The sequence below is a fragment of the Crocodylus porosus genome, unplaced genomic scaffold (genome assembly GCF_001723895.1).
Source record: "Crocodylus porosus isolate Cpor-Errol unplaced genomic scaffold, CroPor_comp1, whole genome shotgun sequence".
Taxonomy (NCBI): domain Eukaryota; kingdom Metazoa; phylum Chordata; order Crocodylia; family Crocodylidae; genus Crocodylus; species Crocodylus porosus.
Genome location: NW_017728933.1, coordinates 5,705,441 through 5,721,387, shown reverse-complemented (window position 1 = coordinate 5,721,387; position 15,947 = coordinate 5,705,441). Strand labels below are relative to the sequence as shown.

Genomic DNA, 15,947 nt, shown 5'->3' with positions numbered 1-15,947 from the left:
GGCTGTGATCTTTGCTAGCTTTGCTCTGTCCGCCTTTGTGAGGGAGGTGGGGAAGGGGAGGGGAGAGGTTTCCCCTTGTGATCTGCCCTGACAGGGGGCTGCTGAATTGCAAGGGGCAAGGTGGGACAGTCACTCAAGGGGGGAATGGAGCGGAGCCAGGGATGGGGGGGGGAAGCAAGCTAGCGCGGCTTGCAGCTGGGCTGCTAGGAGCAGCTGCAGCCACTCACCTAGCGGGGACCCGCCTGGGTCCTACCTGGCACATCCGCGCCCCTAGTGCCCTCCCCAAGCAGAGCACAGAGCCGCCCCACTCCGGTCCAGCATGGTGCGATAAGCACGGGGAGCAGCGGGGCGCTAGGCCTCTGCCAAACCACCCGTGATGAGCGTGCAGCTTGCTGTTTCCAGCGAGAGGAAGCTCGCCGGCACAGGCATACGGGCTGGGAGCGCACTTGCCAGGCTGCAGGCAATACCTCGCGCCTTGGAGTGAAATTCGGTTTGCAGAAGGGCGACTCGAGACGCGCGCCACACACAGGCAGGCATCGAGGCTTGCCAGGACATCAAGTCGAAGCGGTTCTGAGGGCCCGGCCCTCCCTGCTGCGCTCGGCTGGATGAGCTGTTTGCCGCAGGGTTAAGAGGAGCTTTCTGCACTCCTTACAAGCAGAAAAGTGCCATCTCAAGAGCAGCTATCGTGTACTGCTGTGATGGGCTTTCCCAGACGCGTGGCTCCTAGCGACAGAGCCACATCTGAAGCGCTCTGAATCCCTGTGGACAAGCCGGCTGCTTATTTCTCTTCTTACGGGAGCAACCTTCTTCGGAGGACCCGGGCCCGAGTGAGCGCTCCAACTCCAAAGACATCCATGAAATACAGAGACAATGCTGATCCAGGGGGACCCAGGCTGTATTTGTTACCAGTTTTTTTTTATTGTTTTTCTCTCTTAAGCAGACAGGCCTGAGCCAGCCAGTGGTCCATATCACCGCTCTGGGAATGTCTTTGATGAGCTGAATTTAAAACAAAAATCTGTCCATCACCTCCAGCCATTGAAATGGTTTAAGGAAGAAGCTTACTCCTATTCCACCCAAATCAGTGGCAAAAAAGCTTGTTGGATCTGGCCCTGAATTAGCAGTGGGCAGCCAGGGTCTTGGTTCTGCTCTGCCAACAGCCAGGCTGCAATTCGGGCCGGCAGAAAGTTGACTAATGGCCATTATTATTCCATTGCAGTCAAAGGAGTGACACCCATTTGCACTAGCTGAGGATTTGGCTCTATATATTTGTCCAGGTGTCATGCCCAAGCTATAAGTTTTCATTCTGGCTGAGACAGCCCGAGCTCAGGGGTCTGGACTAGAATGGCTTCAAACACTCCAGTTGTTGTTGCTAAAAAATCCAACACGTTTTAATCTACATTTCCTTTAGACAGGTTTTTGTTTCCCAGTTTAAAAAACATATATGTATTAACGAGTTTGGACAAATAGTGTCAGTTTGGGGGAAAGAAGTCCCCTGTCTGAGAACTGTTATTCAAAATAGTGGCTGAAAGCCAGCCAAGCGAGCAAACAGACCAGAAGCAGCGATTTACCAACATTGCCCCCAAAAGGACCATTTGTACGCAACATGGTTTGAAGCTTTTTTCCTTTTCTTTCTGGGCAATTTTGACTCGAGTCATTTTTCACTGGGAAACCAAGGTTTCAGTAAGATGGATGTGAGCGGCTCTAATTTAGTTGTCTGAACAGGGCATCCAGATCTCTTAAGCAGCTTTGAAAATCTCACCCTTGGCTCTTAACATCAGGGCTTCCTACTCCACTTGCATAGAGATTAAATGAAGCCCCTTTCATAAAAAGCCCCTGATTGAAGTGTGACTGCTGGGTGATAGCTCTGGCTCTGTAATACAGATGGGCCACAATGCTGATAATCCTCAATCAGCTTGTCCGTGGTAATTAGCTGGCGTTTACCATATAATAACTCTTGTGTTGGGGAGCGTGTGTTTGTGGTGGGGCATTAACATGAGTCACAAAGCCCGTTGGGGCACAATACACACTTTATTTAGCAGCCCTGGGAGTGAGCTGCATGTTCTGGGCTGATTCTGTGGATCCGAAGTCCTTCCAGATATAGACATCAGCTGCATTGAGCCGGTGCAAAATCGGGTGTCGGTGAGAGGAGAATCCAGCTAAGAGCAAACGCTGATCTTGCTCTTGGTGACATCAGCTGAGTCTGTTGTAATCCCGGCTGGGGCACGCGTGTAAGTGGCATTTGGCCCTCCGTTTTGCTGGGAGGAGAGGAGAGGGGAGAGCGCCTGTCCCTGCAGCTCACTGGCGGCGTACTAGCTCCGTAGCGCAAAGGCGTTTGTACCCAAACCCGCAAATCTGTCGGCCTTCTCCACCTCTCTGCATTGACAGAAAAGCCTAACAGGGCTTGTTGCTGAGTTTGCTACGGCTTAAGATGCTTTCCAGGGGAACTGAGGTGGAGTCGGATGAAAGGGGGGGCAGCTTGAAATGAGCTGGGATATTTATCTGATCCGTGATGCTTTGCTGCTCAGAAAGAGCCCCCGTTCCCCGCACGCCTTCTGGGTGCCCTGGTTGTAGCCTGGCCGGTGAAGGCTGCAGTCACGCACGGGTTGCTTCGGTTATCACAAGCTCTGTCGGCTGGGACATTGCAACGGGTTTGTCAGGCTCCGCGGCTCCGGTTTAACATTTGCTTTGGGATCGGGGAGGCCGGTGGCAGGCTCTGGCGTGTCCTGGGGCACTGGAGCGCAGCAGCGAAGTTCTGCTTCGCTCTGGGAGTGTCGGCATCGGCTGTGGCCCCTGGGACACGTCTGCCTCTCGGTTCGGCAGCTCCCTTGCCGTCCTGCCGTGTGCAGCCCTGGTCTGCGGGCCTGGACACTTCTAAGGGTGAGCCCGGCTCCTGCAGGAGTACTGGAGGGCGGTCAGGGGAACGTGCAAGACAGCAGCACAAGCTCTGCATGCTCAGGCTAAGGGCACCAGCAAGTAGCTTGTGTTTTGACAGATGCCTCAAGCTGGCCTGGGCCTGCTCTGCCCAGCGTGGACCTCTCTCGCACGCTGCTCCTGACTATAATGTTTCAGGGACAGGACCTCCCCACCCGGTCTTTTCTGATCCCACACACGGAGAAAGACTTGTTAAGTGGAAAGCATTTTCCTTCTCTCCCGCAGCCTATTTCCTGCCTGTTCTCATTTACTGAGGACGGTTATGGTGAGGCTAAAAAAAGAGCTTCATCTGTTTCACTTTCTCCTCCAGCATGCTAATAAGCCCTGTGTTGGTAGTATGATATGAAGGTGCTCAGATACCATGGTGATGGGTGGATGGATAGACAGCGTTGCAATAGATGGATGGATGATTTATATATGGTAACTCAAAGATGAGATCAGTGGACTATCCCATGCACTATACGAATAGACCGTCTCACCGGTAGAGAGCAGACGGCGGTGAATAGACGGAGACGTGGACCAGACACTTGTCTGTGCAGAGTGGGCATCGTCTCTCTGCAGCACTGAGTCTTGTTATCACAGGAGAGAAGGACTTTCGGTGGGTGACAGGGCTCATAAACCCATAACTGGGAACCATCCCAAGTGCCCCGTAACAGGAGAAGAGACCCCAGTGAGGTTGTTTCCCAGTAGACTGTCTCTCCAAGAGGCCTGAGCAGGATGGATGGGGTAGGGGAACCATACAAGCATTCCCCCGTGTGCGTGTGTGGCGCAGATATACCCCAATCTGTCCTCTGCCAGAGCTGCCTAGTAACTCCATTTGTAGCAGCCGGTTTGGGTGAAGTGAGTGCTGGAGTTAGAGTGAGGGCCTCTGCTCAAAATGATCATCTCCCTGCAATCCCCGTGGCAATGGCCTTGAATCGCTGCCTGCATGGGATGGGGCCAGACCAAGGATGCCCTGGCATCTCGAGTGGGTCCATGAGTTTGCTTGGGAGCTCCCCTCCAATGTCCTGGGCTCCTACCCCAACCCCACATATGGACTCCTGCCTAGAGGAACGTCTGCCTTCGGGCCAGGCTGCGGCATGCCTGCGGCCTCCTCTGCAGGGCACCCACCTCCATCCCTGCCAGGATGTCCATGGGTTAGCTCCTGGCTCTGAACTCATGCCATCTAGCCAGCATGCTCTGCAGGGCATCAGACCTCACGCCACTGGTCTGCCCAGGCCTCCCACCCAGGAGGCTCCAGCGTTGGCTCCCGATTCAACACCCTCGCCACGTCTGTGGGGCTGTCCAAAACAAATTGATTTTATTTTTCCCTTTGTAAACAAAGGGGGAGAATCAACCGTCTCCTAATTTTAACCAGTACGTGAGGGACCAGGGCGCCATGACAGACCAGCTGAGTCGGAGGCAGATCAGGGAGTACCAGCTGTACAGCCGGACCAGCGGCAAGCACGTCCAAGTGAACGGCAAAAGGATCACGGCCACCGCAGAGGACGGCAACAAGTTTGGTAAGAAGCTTGGAGCACTTCAGCTGTGTGGGATGAAAAGAGGCAGGCTGGAGGGGTGTCCCTTGCGCCAAGGGAATGCCAGGCTTTCCAGGGAGGGTTGCATCAGTCACATCTGGCTGCACGGCACCTCTGGAATCGGGTTGGTAAAGCCCATTGCCAACAGTGGGGTGTTAGCCCATGCCAAGGGCTGCTAGGCATAGCTGTAGTGCTGGTGATAATGAATAATCATGCAACAACTTGCTGGCCAAAGCAGGAGACCAGACATCCACGCATCTGGTTTCCGTGCCTAGCACTGGAGAGGAATGAGGTTGAACGATGTTGAAAGCGGGGTAGGGCTTGACATCAAGAATCCCGCGGTCTAGTCCCAGGTCTAGCAGGGAAGTGGGGGAGCAGGGGTTTGGAGCAAGGTGTTCACAGCTTTGGTTGGAAACGAGTCCTGGGGGGACTTCAGTCCTGACTTCCAAGTTTTGTTCTCAGCGAGTCATGAGGGTGACCATGGAGTAGACACTGCATTTCTTCTCCAGCGTGGGCAAGGTTGCACCCGGTCGTGAAACGCACACTCCAGTCCAACCTGAGCTTTCTCAGGACAAGCGAAAGCTTGGCCCTATTGGGAACAGAGGCAAAGCTCCCTGAGGCTTCAGTGGGGACAAGATGTCCCTATTTTGGTTTAAGAATCCAGCATGTCCAAAATATCTCCTGCCAAGGTTATTGGGGATGATCTGACCATCAGGAGGGAATGCAGTGTGTCAAAGGTACAATGGCTTGTTACGGTAACAATCCAGCTTTGCTCTGGGGACAATAGACCTAGATTCTCTTAGGGTGAAATTATGAGCAACTCCAGCTGAGTTTAGATTAGTGCGGTATTGGGGGTTAAATGTCAATTAGCAGCAGAAAGGCAGGGTGCTGAGATCTCGTCTGACCTTCAGACACAGCTACATGTAGGTAGCTGGGAAGATTAGTACATTGTCTTCAGCAGTTGAGCTAATCAAAGGGAAGATTTTTAACTGGGTTTAAAATATATCTGGCTCCTGCTCTCCAGCTTCTGTGGGAGAAGAAATAAGCCTGCATTGATGTCCCTATTGTTAGACAACGGAATGGGCCGGTTCCCATTCGTGCAGCAGCACCAGGGTAAATGGAAAGGGTCTGTGTTATGAATAATACTAAGTTTATCTGGACTTTTAATTATTGCAGGGTTGCACAGAGATGGTAATGCTTTTCAGAGGAGGGTTTATCCAAAGCCAAAAGATAAAAGCAGCCCTTTTGCAGAAGCTTTCATCTGAAAAAAAAAAAACGATAATTAAAAATTGTCCCAGAAGGGGGAATTCCTCTATCTGTTGAGAAATTGGGTAGGATCAGTTAATTAGGTCTCATCAGGAAAGGCATGGCAGACCAGCTGTGGACCAATCAGTGAGGAACATTCAAAAATCTTAATTGTCCCATTGGATGGAAACTGTCTCGTTATAAAGGAAATGGTGCACGTCTTCCTGAAAGCGCAGCAGATAAGAGACTTTGCAGACTGGGGAATACAGAACCCACCCCCTTGGCATGAACTTCCCCCGTGGCAGTTTCTGCATGCACCTAGGACTACGTCCAGTCCACAGGGAGAAGGGCTGTCCTCTTGAAGCACCAAGCAGCCACGCTTAGGTGCATGAAGCAGGACCAGTGCAGCTTGCCTTTCTTTATCCTAAACTTGCCTTTCCTAATCAGCTTGATTTAGCAGCTGCAGCCGGAGGCCTAAGGGTGGGAGGCAAGCGTCTCATCTGACTTCATTGCTGTTACTCATCCAGGGCTGAGGTGGAAGGTGCTTGGAGGTGGCATTAGCCACAGCTAGAGCTCAGCTTGGAGCCACCTGATTAGTTTGAGAGGTGGGATCCATGCATTCAGAAATGTGGGGAGGTCTCTCCCAGTTATTACAACAGGGGAGCGCACTGATGTGCTCGTCTAGAAGAGCGCAGGCCCCTGGTGGGTCCCACAGTGCAACAGGGCTCAGAGCTGTACAGTTTTGCCTCCATGTATATCCATCCACGCCTGCTGCTTCTAACTAGTCGTCTGCAGCAGCAAGCGTTACGCTGGAGACAGAGGACAGAGAAAAAAACATGCATCCTGCTGGCTTCTCACTCTAGGCCCAGAACAGTCTCTGGGCTGAAATGCACCCCACAAACCCCACGGCACCCCCATTTCAAGAGATTAAATACAACAGTCCTAGCACCCAGCAGTGATAAACAACTCCCACTCCCTGCATGCCAGGCTTAACCCTTCCCAAACCAGGGGACTGTCTTAAAAATCATGAGATTTTGAGAATGCCACGCTGTGGGGCAGGGGTGCTATTTGCTTGCTGGTTTCTGAGCCTTTAAGTTGCTTGCAGGTCACACTTGAAAGCTCTTCTCTGCAACCAGGAAGGTGGAGACCTTGCTTTTTCCCCCCTAAAGGAAGCAGAGAGTCCAGCAGCAAGGCAAAAAATGTGCCATCCCAGTAAATATGATGGGAATTGTCACTAATGCGGCAATGGTTTCAGCCTGAGCTTTCTGCAAAAGCCAAAGGTGCAGAGTCCAGCGGTACATTATATTTGCTCCTGGGGAATCCTCCATCACCCACTGTTGGGACATGACATGTTGGGAACTGCTGTGTGTCAGAGAGCTGCAAAGGATGAGCTTGAATGTCCTTGACACAAATGCTCCATTTCCATGTAAAAGGCCAAGGCTGCTCTAAGCTGCTTGGAAAGAAACTGCCCTGACTTCCCAACCTACAGCTACTGCCCTCTGGCACGGCCCCCTTCTCCAGGTGGCCTAAGCAGACACCCGCGCAGGCTGCAGGTAGCAGAGCACAGAAGTGGGCGAGAGCAGGGTTTGCAACGATACGGACGCTTTGCCTGTCGGCATGTCACTCTAGCCAGCGCTAGTCTAGCCAGCATGTGGACAGGCTGTTGCTCGAAGGAGCTCTCTCCTGTCCCCTCTGGCTCCTTCTCTCTCCCCCCACCCCTCTTTCTCTCACTCTTCCCTTCAGCAAAGCTGATTGTGGAGACGGACACTTTCGGGAGCCGCGTGCGCATCAAGGGAGCCGAGAGCGAGAAGTACATCTGCATGAGCAAGAGAGGGAAGCTCATTGGAAAGGTGAATCACAGACCTAGGACCTCCTCCCCTCCCCCCCCACTGCATGCTGTACCCCAAGCGCCAAGCTGGGTTGCTACCCAGGGCCACCCCATCCCCTGTGGTTTCCATCCCGGGTGCCCCTGGGGAGATGTGCTTCAGCCAAAGGCAGTGGTCACGGCACTTAGCACAAGGATGATGTGCAGTCGAATGGGCTGAACGATCAGGCCTTGCGCACCGTGGCGCAGGGATGTCTTTCTGTCTGGCTGCGTGCTAGGGGATGCCGACCCTGAGGAGCCCCAGCTGCCGTTCCTAGGCTCTTCATAAAAGACTGGGCTCTCAACCGATGGCAGTCGGCGTAGCCCCATCACAGCCCTAGGTCCGCTGCCCCACATCCGGGCCCTGGTAGCGACTGCACACGTTGCACAGGTTCTGGCATCGTGGGGAAGGAAAGGGCAGGGAAAGCTGGGCTTGCCACCGTGATGCCTGGCACGCCGGCAACCCTATCCATTTAACCCTTTCCTTGCTGGAGGAACCTACTCCTTTCCCCCCTTCTCCTTCACCCCCATGCAGCCCAACGGCAAGAGCAAAGACTGCATCTTCACCGAGATCGTGCTGGAGAACAACTACACGGCCTTCCAGAACGCGCGCCACGAGGGCTGGTACATGGCCTTCACGCGCAAGGGCCGCCCCCGCAAGGCCTCCAAAAGCCGGCAGAACCAGCGGGAAGCCCACTTCATCAAACGCCTGTACCGCGGCCAGCTGCCCTTCCCCAACAACGCCGAGCGGCAGAAGCAGTTTGAGTTTGTGGGCTCCTCGTCGCCGACCCGCAGGACCAAGCGCACCCGCCCCCCGCGGCCTCTCACGTAGTGTCACACGCTTCCCCGCCCCGCAGGGGACACGTGGGATGCCCCCCTGCTCTGCGCGCCCCACAGCCACCTGTGCAGCTGCTCCATCCCGGGCCTCATCAGACAACACGGCCTGCTGTGTGCCCGCCCCCGTGCCCACTGCCCCGGTGGCACATAGGACTCTGCCTCTCCCACCCTGTGCCTCCCAGGCCCGTGTTGTCATCCCCACCCCCCCATGTTTCTCACAAAGGTGCTATATTTTTATACTCTGACTCTCTTAGGCACAAACTATTGGCTGGAGGGAGCAAACACCTTGGATTGAGGAGGGCATGTCTAGTCTTTGTAATCCCAGGCTGGATTTCCCTTTGCCTCCCACTGTCACAATCCCTGATGTTTGCCCATTGCTCCCCTCTGTGCAAGCCCCCCTGCAGGACTGGCAGCCAACGGGCTTGCTCCTGGGGGGTTTCTTCAGCTCCCACGATGGGCATGGAAGTGCTCGTTCCAGCCCGATGGCCGCTTTCCCCGCCTGGCAGTGAGCAAGGTTGGTTTTATTATCCCTCGACCCCAACTCAGCGCCCAACTGCCTGCCACGGAGCAGTCTCGGGCTGCGGGACGTCTCTGCGGGGGAGCAGTGCCACGGGACTGGCTCGGGGACTATGGGAAAGGATCCTGGCACGGCCGAGCTCCTAGGCTGTTTCCTTCTGTGGACCGCGGCCGGGCAAGAGACTGCTTTGGTCTGTTCCAGATCCAAGAAATCCAGGTGACTTGGGAACCCCGGAGGGCAGCAGAAGGGCTGAGGACACGCTGGCTTCCCCGTGCAGCAGCAGGCTGTCGTGGTGCTTGCCTCCCTGTCGCCCATTGCCGTGTCATCGGGTGGTGCGGCTCCCCCACCGGCACAGATCAGAATCTGCAGGACTTTCCCAGGCCTCCACGGGGAAATGGTTGGCCCAGCAAAGAACCGACTCGAAGTCTCCGAAGCACTGGGACATCTCCCCCTTCTGAGCTAAGCCGCTGCTTTGGCAGAAGCGGGGTCCAGGGGGAGGTTGAGACCTGCTGTTGCAGAGCGAAGGCCCCAGCACTTGTTCCCCCCCGGTCTATCATTGTTGCAGGCCACTTGATTTTATTTATTGTGTTGTACGTGTCCAGCTTCCCCCAGAATTGGGGCGTAGCTGGGTGCTGCGAGAAACCCGGCTCCCAGTCCATTCCCCCAGGTTGTGGGGGGGAAAAGCCCCCACCTCCTATGCCCTCTCCACCTTCTGACACAACCCCCTCCAAGACAGTAGGACCCCAGCCCTTCATTTCATTGCCCCACAAACCCCCAGTTGACTAAAAGAACAACTTGGCGTAGCGTCCATGATTGCCCTCTCAGACAAGGAGGGATCCCTGTTAGGTTTTTTTTACCCACTCCGTTATCTTCTTCAGGCTTTAAAGGCTTGTCATTTTAGGCCTAAACATATAGCTTTTGGAATTTGTTTTCTTTTTTTTTTAAACCTAAAATGAATAAAAATGAACTTCTAGAGAGAGACAGAGCTATTGTAAGCGTCCATCAAAGCAGCATTATGGAGCTGGCCGGGGTGTTTTGGGGGACGCAAGTCACGCCTTGTCATATTGGGGTCCAGTCACAGCACAGTCAGAGGGGTTGGAGTTTTACTTCCTAAGTGGAGCGTAGGGTCAAGTGTTAAATAAGCTGCACATGCAGCAAAAAGCTGCTTCTCCCCTCTTCCCCAAAGGAGCAATCATGGGCTTCTTTGACCATAAACCCAGGGGGTTCTGTATGTTCTTGTAGTGCCATGACATGCTCTAACCACCCCTGCCCCATCTCATTATGGGTCCTATAGCAGAGTGCTAGGAGCAGGCTTCTCATTCAGTGTGCCGGCTTCTGCCCCTGCCTCTGTCTCTGCTTTGCCCTGTGGCTTGAGTGAGCTCTTTACACCTGTGTACCAGGTATCCAGGTTGTAACTGTACTGATAGAGGCCAAAGGAATCAAAACTCGTGGAAGAGGCGATACCTTTGATTAGACCAACTCGGTATTTATTTGGTAAATACGAATTTTCATTTCTACCCAGGAGAACTTGTACACGCCTACGCCGGACGAAGGGAGTGTGTGCTTGAAAGCTTGCAAATAAGTACAATATTTTTCTTGCAAAGATCTAGTTGATCTAATCAAAGATATCGCCTCTTCCACAAGTTATTAGACCAACTGGATCTTTGCAACAAAAATAGTTTATTTATCTGCAAGCTTTCGGGCACATGCACCCTTCGTCCGGCGTAGGTGTGTACAAGTTCTCCTGGGTAGAAATGAAAATTCATATTTACCAAATAAATACCGAGTTGGTCTAATCAAAGATATCGCCTCTTCTACGAGTTTTGATTCCTGTTGTCGCCCAAGCAGCTAATGCACTTGAAGTCTCGTTAAGTGATGGGAAAGGGGAAAGCCTTTTCCCCACTCTGAGGTGTCTGGAAACCTTAGTTAGGAGTGGGCTGAATACCTGGCTACTCTTTAGATACAGGGGGATTTGGGAGAGATCAAAGGGCCTGCTTGAAAGCGGGGCGTGGGGCTGGAGCTGTGAGGAGGGGAGAGGGGGCCCAGGAGGCCTTGCCAGCCCAGCCAAAGGTGATAAAGCCTCCTCTTGTTCTGGGGCTGGGAACGGGCTCCGGCCCCTCCAAATGAGCAGAGAGGGGCCATGTCTGGGGAGGCTGCACCTGAAGGGGAAACATTAGACTCCAGTCAATCAGCAGCAAATTAGGAGCCAAGCGCAGTGGCTTCCGCCAGCACACAAAAGGGGAGCTTTGCTCTGCCTCCCGTCCGGCCGCGCCCTCCCCCGGCAGGGAGGGCCTGGTGCCCGCCACCAGGGCGATCCTGCCCGGGCTTAATCCCCCCGGGGTGGGAGGCATTAGAGGGGATTTGCCGGCTGTGTGCGTCTCTGGCAGCCCGAGCCCTGCAGCGTGCATTGCCTCCGCTGGGGATCAGGTTCGCCGGAGCCGGGGTGTCGCTCCGCACTCGGGAGCGCTCGTGCTTGGGAAGAAGGCATCGATGCCACGCGCGGAGGCAGTGGGAGCTCCCCCTTCTCCGCTCCTGGCACCCGTACTAGCTTCCCCCTGCTTCGCTGCGGGCAGGCCCTCCGTGCCAAGCGGCCGGGGGTGGGCGTTTGCTGTCTTCACCCGCTGGGCCTGCCTCCCCTACACTCGTGGTGGCCCTGGGTGAACTTTTAGGATCGGGCCCCCCTTCGCCAGAGATCATGATAATAATAATTGACACATGACCTTTCTATCTGCCTGATTCACCCATGCTTGTGTCCAGCCCTGGCCAGTCCAGCCGGGCGCAGGGACGGAGCGGACCCAGGGAGCCTGCACCCCGAGTTTGCAGGCTGGCGTTGGTGCAGGGCCTTGGCGAGGCTGGCTTTTGAGCTCTGAGGAAGGAGGGAGACATCCTGGGCCATGAGCCTCAGCTGCGGACCCCGCATCAGATGCCGCGTGGGGAGCACTTGCCGGTGTGGCCTGTTTCGAGGGCTGCAGAGAGGTGGAGGATGGAGTCCCCTTAGCTGAGCGCCTCTGCAGAGCAGGTGCTCGCTGCTGGTCGCCTCCCTCGAGGTCGGGTTGGACGAGGGCTCGGCTGGCACACCGACGTGCCGCACTGCTTGTCCGCGCAGCACCTCGGGACCCGCGCCCTAGAAGGTACTGGAGGAAGATGGGGGAGGCAGGGGCAGAATTTATGCTTGGGGACAGCATCCTTGGGGACCACATTGAGGTCAGAGGCCTCCCATTCTCCGAGCAGGTGCCTGCTGCTGCTCCCTGGGAGCGAACACCCAGGCTCCCCCGGGATGGTGAGGCTGCCACGGACACCCCGACTTTCCCCCCTACAGCTTCATGTCCCTGCCCCGCCGACCCACGCTGTCCGACTGCTCCCTGTAATTGCTTTTCCCGGCACAATAAGCATTTGGGGGTTGGGGGGAAGAATCTTAATCCTTTAACCGGGTCTAAAACAAGGCATTGACAAAGCTCTGCAACTCTTAATGCGGCGCGGAGGCCACTGAGGTGGCGTTGGGAGGTGGGTGGGGGGGAGGGAAAAAAGGGAAAATTATAACAGTTTGAGTTAAATGAACCTTTAAAGCAGGAGGGAAATGCAACACCCAGCAATTACTGCCAAACAATGCAGCCAGGAGCCTGCTCCCAGGTGTGACAGGCAGAGAATTAGCAATGGGGCTGCTTTAATTCCCCCCCATCTCCTTTTCCTTCGGCCTCATAGCGTTTGGTTCTTGTTTCCGCAGGAATCTGAGACATTCTGCTCTAAAAGGGCTGGGGCTGCCTCTCCCGGCTCCCCCCTCCCCGCTTCCACCCAGCTTCAAAGGTGGGGGAGTTCCCTTTGTATAATCTCCGCTTTAATTTTTTTTTTCCCCTCTTCCCCCTCCTTTGCCGCCCCCGTCCCTCCTTTTATTTTTTTTTGGGGGGGGGGGGGTGTTTCCCCTCCCCTCTCATTCTTCTTGACCTCCCCATATAGAATGGAGTCTGAAGGGTGAGTCCTTTTTAATTATGGCCAGGGAAGAAAAAACTCACACTGTTTCTTTCTTGTTTTTTGAGGTGAGACCTGGGGGGACGGGGGCGGGGTGGGGACTGGAATGTCCTTCTGTGCAAAAAGTGCAGTCAAGGGTGTCCCACCCGGCCGCAGGCTGGGACGCACGGGAGCCCCCATATTAAAAGCAAAATGTCTTTCCCAAGGCTTTTCTCATCGGGCCGCTTAGTTCCTCGCCGACCCTGGCTGGTAGCTTGAAAGGTCTTGTGTGAGCCTGTGTGGGGAGGGGGCTTCTCAAGTGGGAGGTACCCGGGGACCCAGCTGGGACTGGAAGGGTCTCAATGCTGGCCAGATTAACTCGCTGGAAAGGGAAGTAATAATGGCACCTCTCATGCAATTAATAAAGTTAGCGGGGCAGGGAGTCTGGGAATGCGGCTCCGGCGGAATGAAAGAGCAGATGCCGGCGCGGCAAATTAGAGACGAGCCTGAGCCCTGGGAGTGTCTCCCCTGAGGCCACCCACCCCGAGTGCGGGGGGGCCTGCAAAGAGAGCCTGCAGGCTGACCAGCCCCTGTCGCGGGGCGGAGAGGGGGCACAACCCAGGGCAGGGAGTTTGCAGAGCTCCTGGCACTCGGGACTTCGCCCTTCAGCAAGGCAGCCTCAAGCATCGCAGGCCTGAAGCCACGGGGCGGGGGAGTGGTGGTGGTTCAGGCCCCGGCAGGCTGGTCACTGGGGGGGGTTGCATTTGGAGCGGGGCACTTGGGCAGCTCAGTATTGCCTTGGACCGTGTGTAGTCGCCAAGGGCGCTCAGGTCCAAGAGCTTTGCACTGCAAATGGGATGAAGCCCAGCCGTGAAGGTGGCTCTGCCGGGTTCCCCTGTTACCTGGGGGGCAGACACATGTGACCGTTGCTGGGAGAGACAGTCCCCAAGTAGCCGTGGCCCTTCTGAGTTCCCACCACCTACGGCGGACTCCACGCAGTGACAGGCATTGCCAGCCTCCAGGCCTGGACGCTAACACGACAGATAGAGCCGGAAAGGAAGGAAAGTAACGGGGACACTGGCATCCTACAGCATCCTGGGTGCACCCCTCTGCTTTCAGCAAAATGTCACGCAGGGGGTCCCACAGAGGCCTGTGGCTTGCTCAAAGGGGGTTCTCAGCCAGGGACTGGTGCGGACGGAGGGGCAATGGGTACAGGTGGCAATCCCAGATGACATTTCCCTGGCTCTCTGCAAGCTGCATTTCTCCAATCCAGCCTGTCACCTGGCTGGCTGGGCTGGGAAAGCCAGATCCATGCACCCGCCACGGGGCTGATGCCTTAACATAACTTGGGCTTTTGTGCGGACGTGGCTGGATCATTATGACTGGAACGGTTTGGCCTCATTCGCTCTGGCTCACGGGAACTGGGCTCTGGGCTCATGGCTTTCCACCTTACTGCACAGGGCCTGGGCACGCTGGGGGCATTGGTGCCTAGGTAGCTCCCCCCACCTCCATCACTGTTCATCTTCTCAGCCCCTGCCAGCTCGTTAGTGCCTCTGTTCATGTTTAGGCTGGCTCTATCCAAACCTAACAGGTTTGGGGTTGAGGAAGCAGCGCTGGGAACTCGCTGCTGCTCACAGAGGCATGTGGCTTTGCTGGCTGGCCAGGTAAGTGCAGCTTCTCCCCCAGCTGCTGAGACATCTGTGGGCAGGGTGAAGACCTCAGAGATGAAAACATCCATGGCACCACCTGGGCAGAGCCCTGCGGACCCAGGAGACCAGGTGAAGCAGATAAGTGCTCCCTTAGTGGTCTTTAATGCAACTCCCCATGAGCCGTGTTGGTGACCTGATGGTGGGGGCTTCATCTGATGAGTGCAGCTGCTGGCTCTGGGACAGGCAGACTCCAGAGCAGTGCCGAGGGGAAGGACAAAGGAGGCCACGGGCCCAGCCTTGGCACTGCCAGACACATCAGAGGTGTCCTAGGGGTAACCTGATCTAAACAACCACTTTTCACACTCACTGTGCACTGATGACAATTGCACTGGGGGGAGGGGGGGAGTCAGTGACAGCGTCACATGGGGAGGTGGCCTCTTATGCCACAGCCAGAACCCAGATGTTTTGACACAGATTGGGCGCACACAGCAGGCATGCCCTTGAATGCTGCGCAGCAGGACAAACTCCACCGGAGCTGCCCACAAGCACTGGCATCTCTAGGGATGACGCCTGCCTGCTGCACAGAGTGAAATGCCGCATTTCAGCCCCCCAAGGGCAGCTCTCACCTTTCCTTCCCTGCAGCGGTGCCCACTGCTTTGTCCCACCAGTTTCAGGCGCCAGGGGGCACCAGCAGGTTGCAGGTTGGAGTGAAAAAGGCAATTCATTGCATCACTTGTTTTTTGCTGGGCCTCTGGCTCTGGGCTCTCAGGGGAAGGGGCTGGGATCTTTCCCCTCACATGCAGAGCAAGCCCTTCCCCGAGTATCTGTGCCAGGTACGCCACTTTGGCCACTCGCAGGGACAGCTGTGGGGGCTGTGCCCCAGATTCAAGGCCTTGTGCAGATAGCGGGCACTGCCAGGTGGTGGGGTTTCTGGTCACAGGGCAGGCAGAGCCCACTGTTGGCCACTCCAAGTGTCAATCCTGAGAAGTCAGGCTTCCTTCCTCCTGGTTACCTCCCGGGGTTGTCCTTTACAGGGGACCGAAGAGAAGAGGGAGTGCTGAAATAGTAGCAGGCATCACAGCTACCACTAAAGTGAGGGTGTGCATATGTGCGTAGGGGCCAGAGCAGCACAGCACCCTCCGTGTATGGCAGACAGCTCACACCAGCGTGGGTTTGTGTGTGGAGAGGTATGCGCGTGTAGGTGTGTCGGGATCACTCCAGCACGGCACCCTCTGTGTAAGTGTGCACCAGGTGCTATTGAACTGTATGATGGATCCCAGTGTTGTGAGATGAACGCACCAACCACATTGTGCGGCTTTGTCCCCATTGAGAAATGGGGGGCATGCATGGAGGGGGAGCGCAGAGGTGCAGGCTGTATCCCTCACCAGCCCTATATAGGACACTTGTGTATAAGTTAGGTACGGAAGCACGTGCCGTGGCAG

At 55.5% G+C, this 15,947-nt stretch overlaps 1 protein-coding gene across 2 annotated transcripts in view; it reads left to right on the top strand.

The window, feature by feature from the left end:
• Positions 1-9,235, top strand: part of FGF17 (fibroblast growth factor 17) — an 11,852-nt gene extending 2,617 nt beyond the window's left edge. The window contains exons 3-5 of one of the 2 annotated variants that reach the window (XM_019546127.1): positions 4,289-4,433; positions 7,437-7,543; positions 8,093-9,235. In XM_019546127.1, coding sequence (XP_019401672.1) covers positions 4,289-4,433; positions 7,437-7,543; positions 8,093-8,389 — 549 coding nt within the window. In that variant the 3' untranslated portion in view covers positions 8,390-9,235. Of the gene's footprint in view, positions 1-4,255; positions 4,434-7,436; positions 7,544-8,092 lie in introns of both variants that reach the window. The other variant, XM_019546126.1, reaches the window with a different exon arrangement.
• Positions 9,236-15,947: the final 6,712 nt, after the last annotated feature.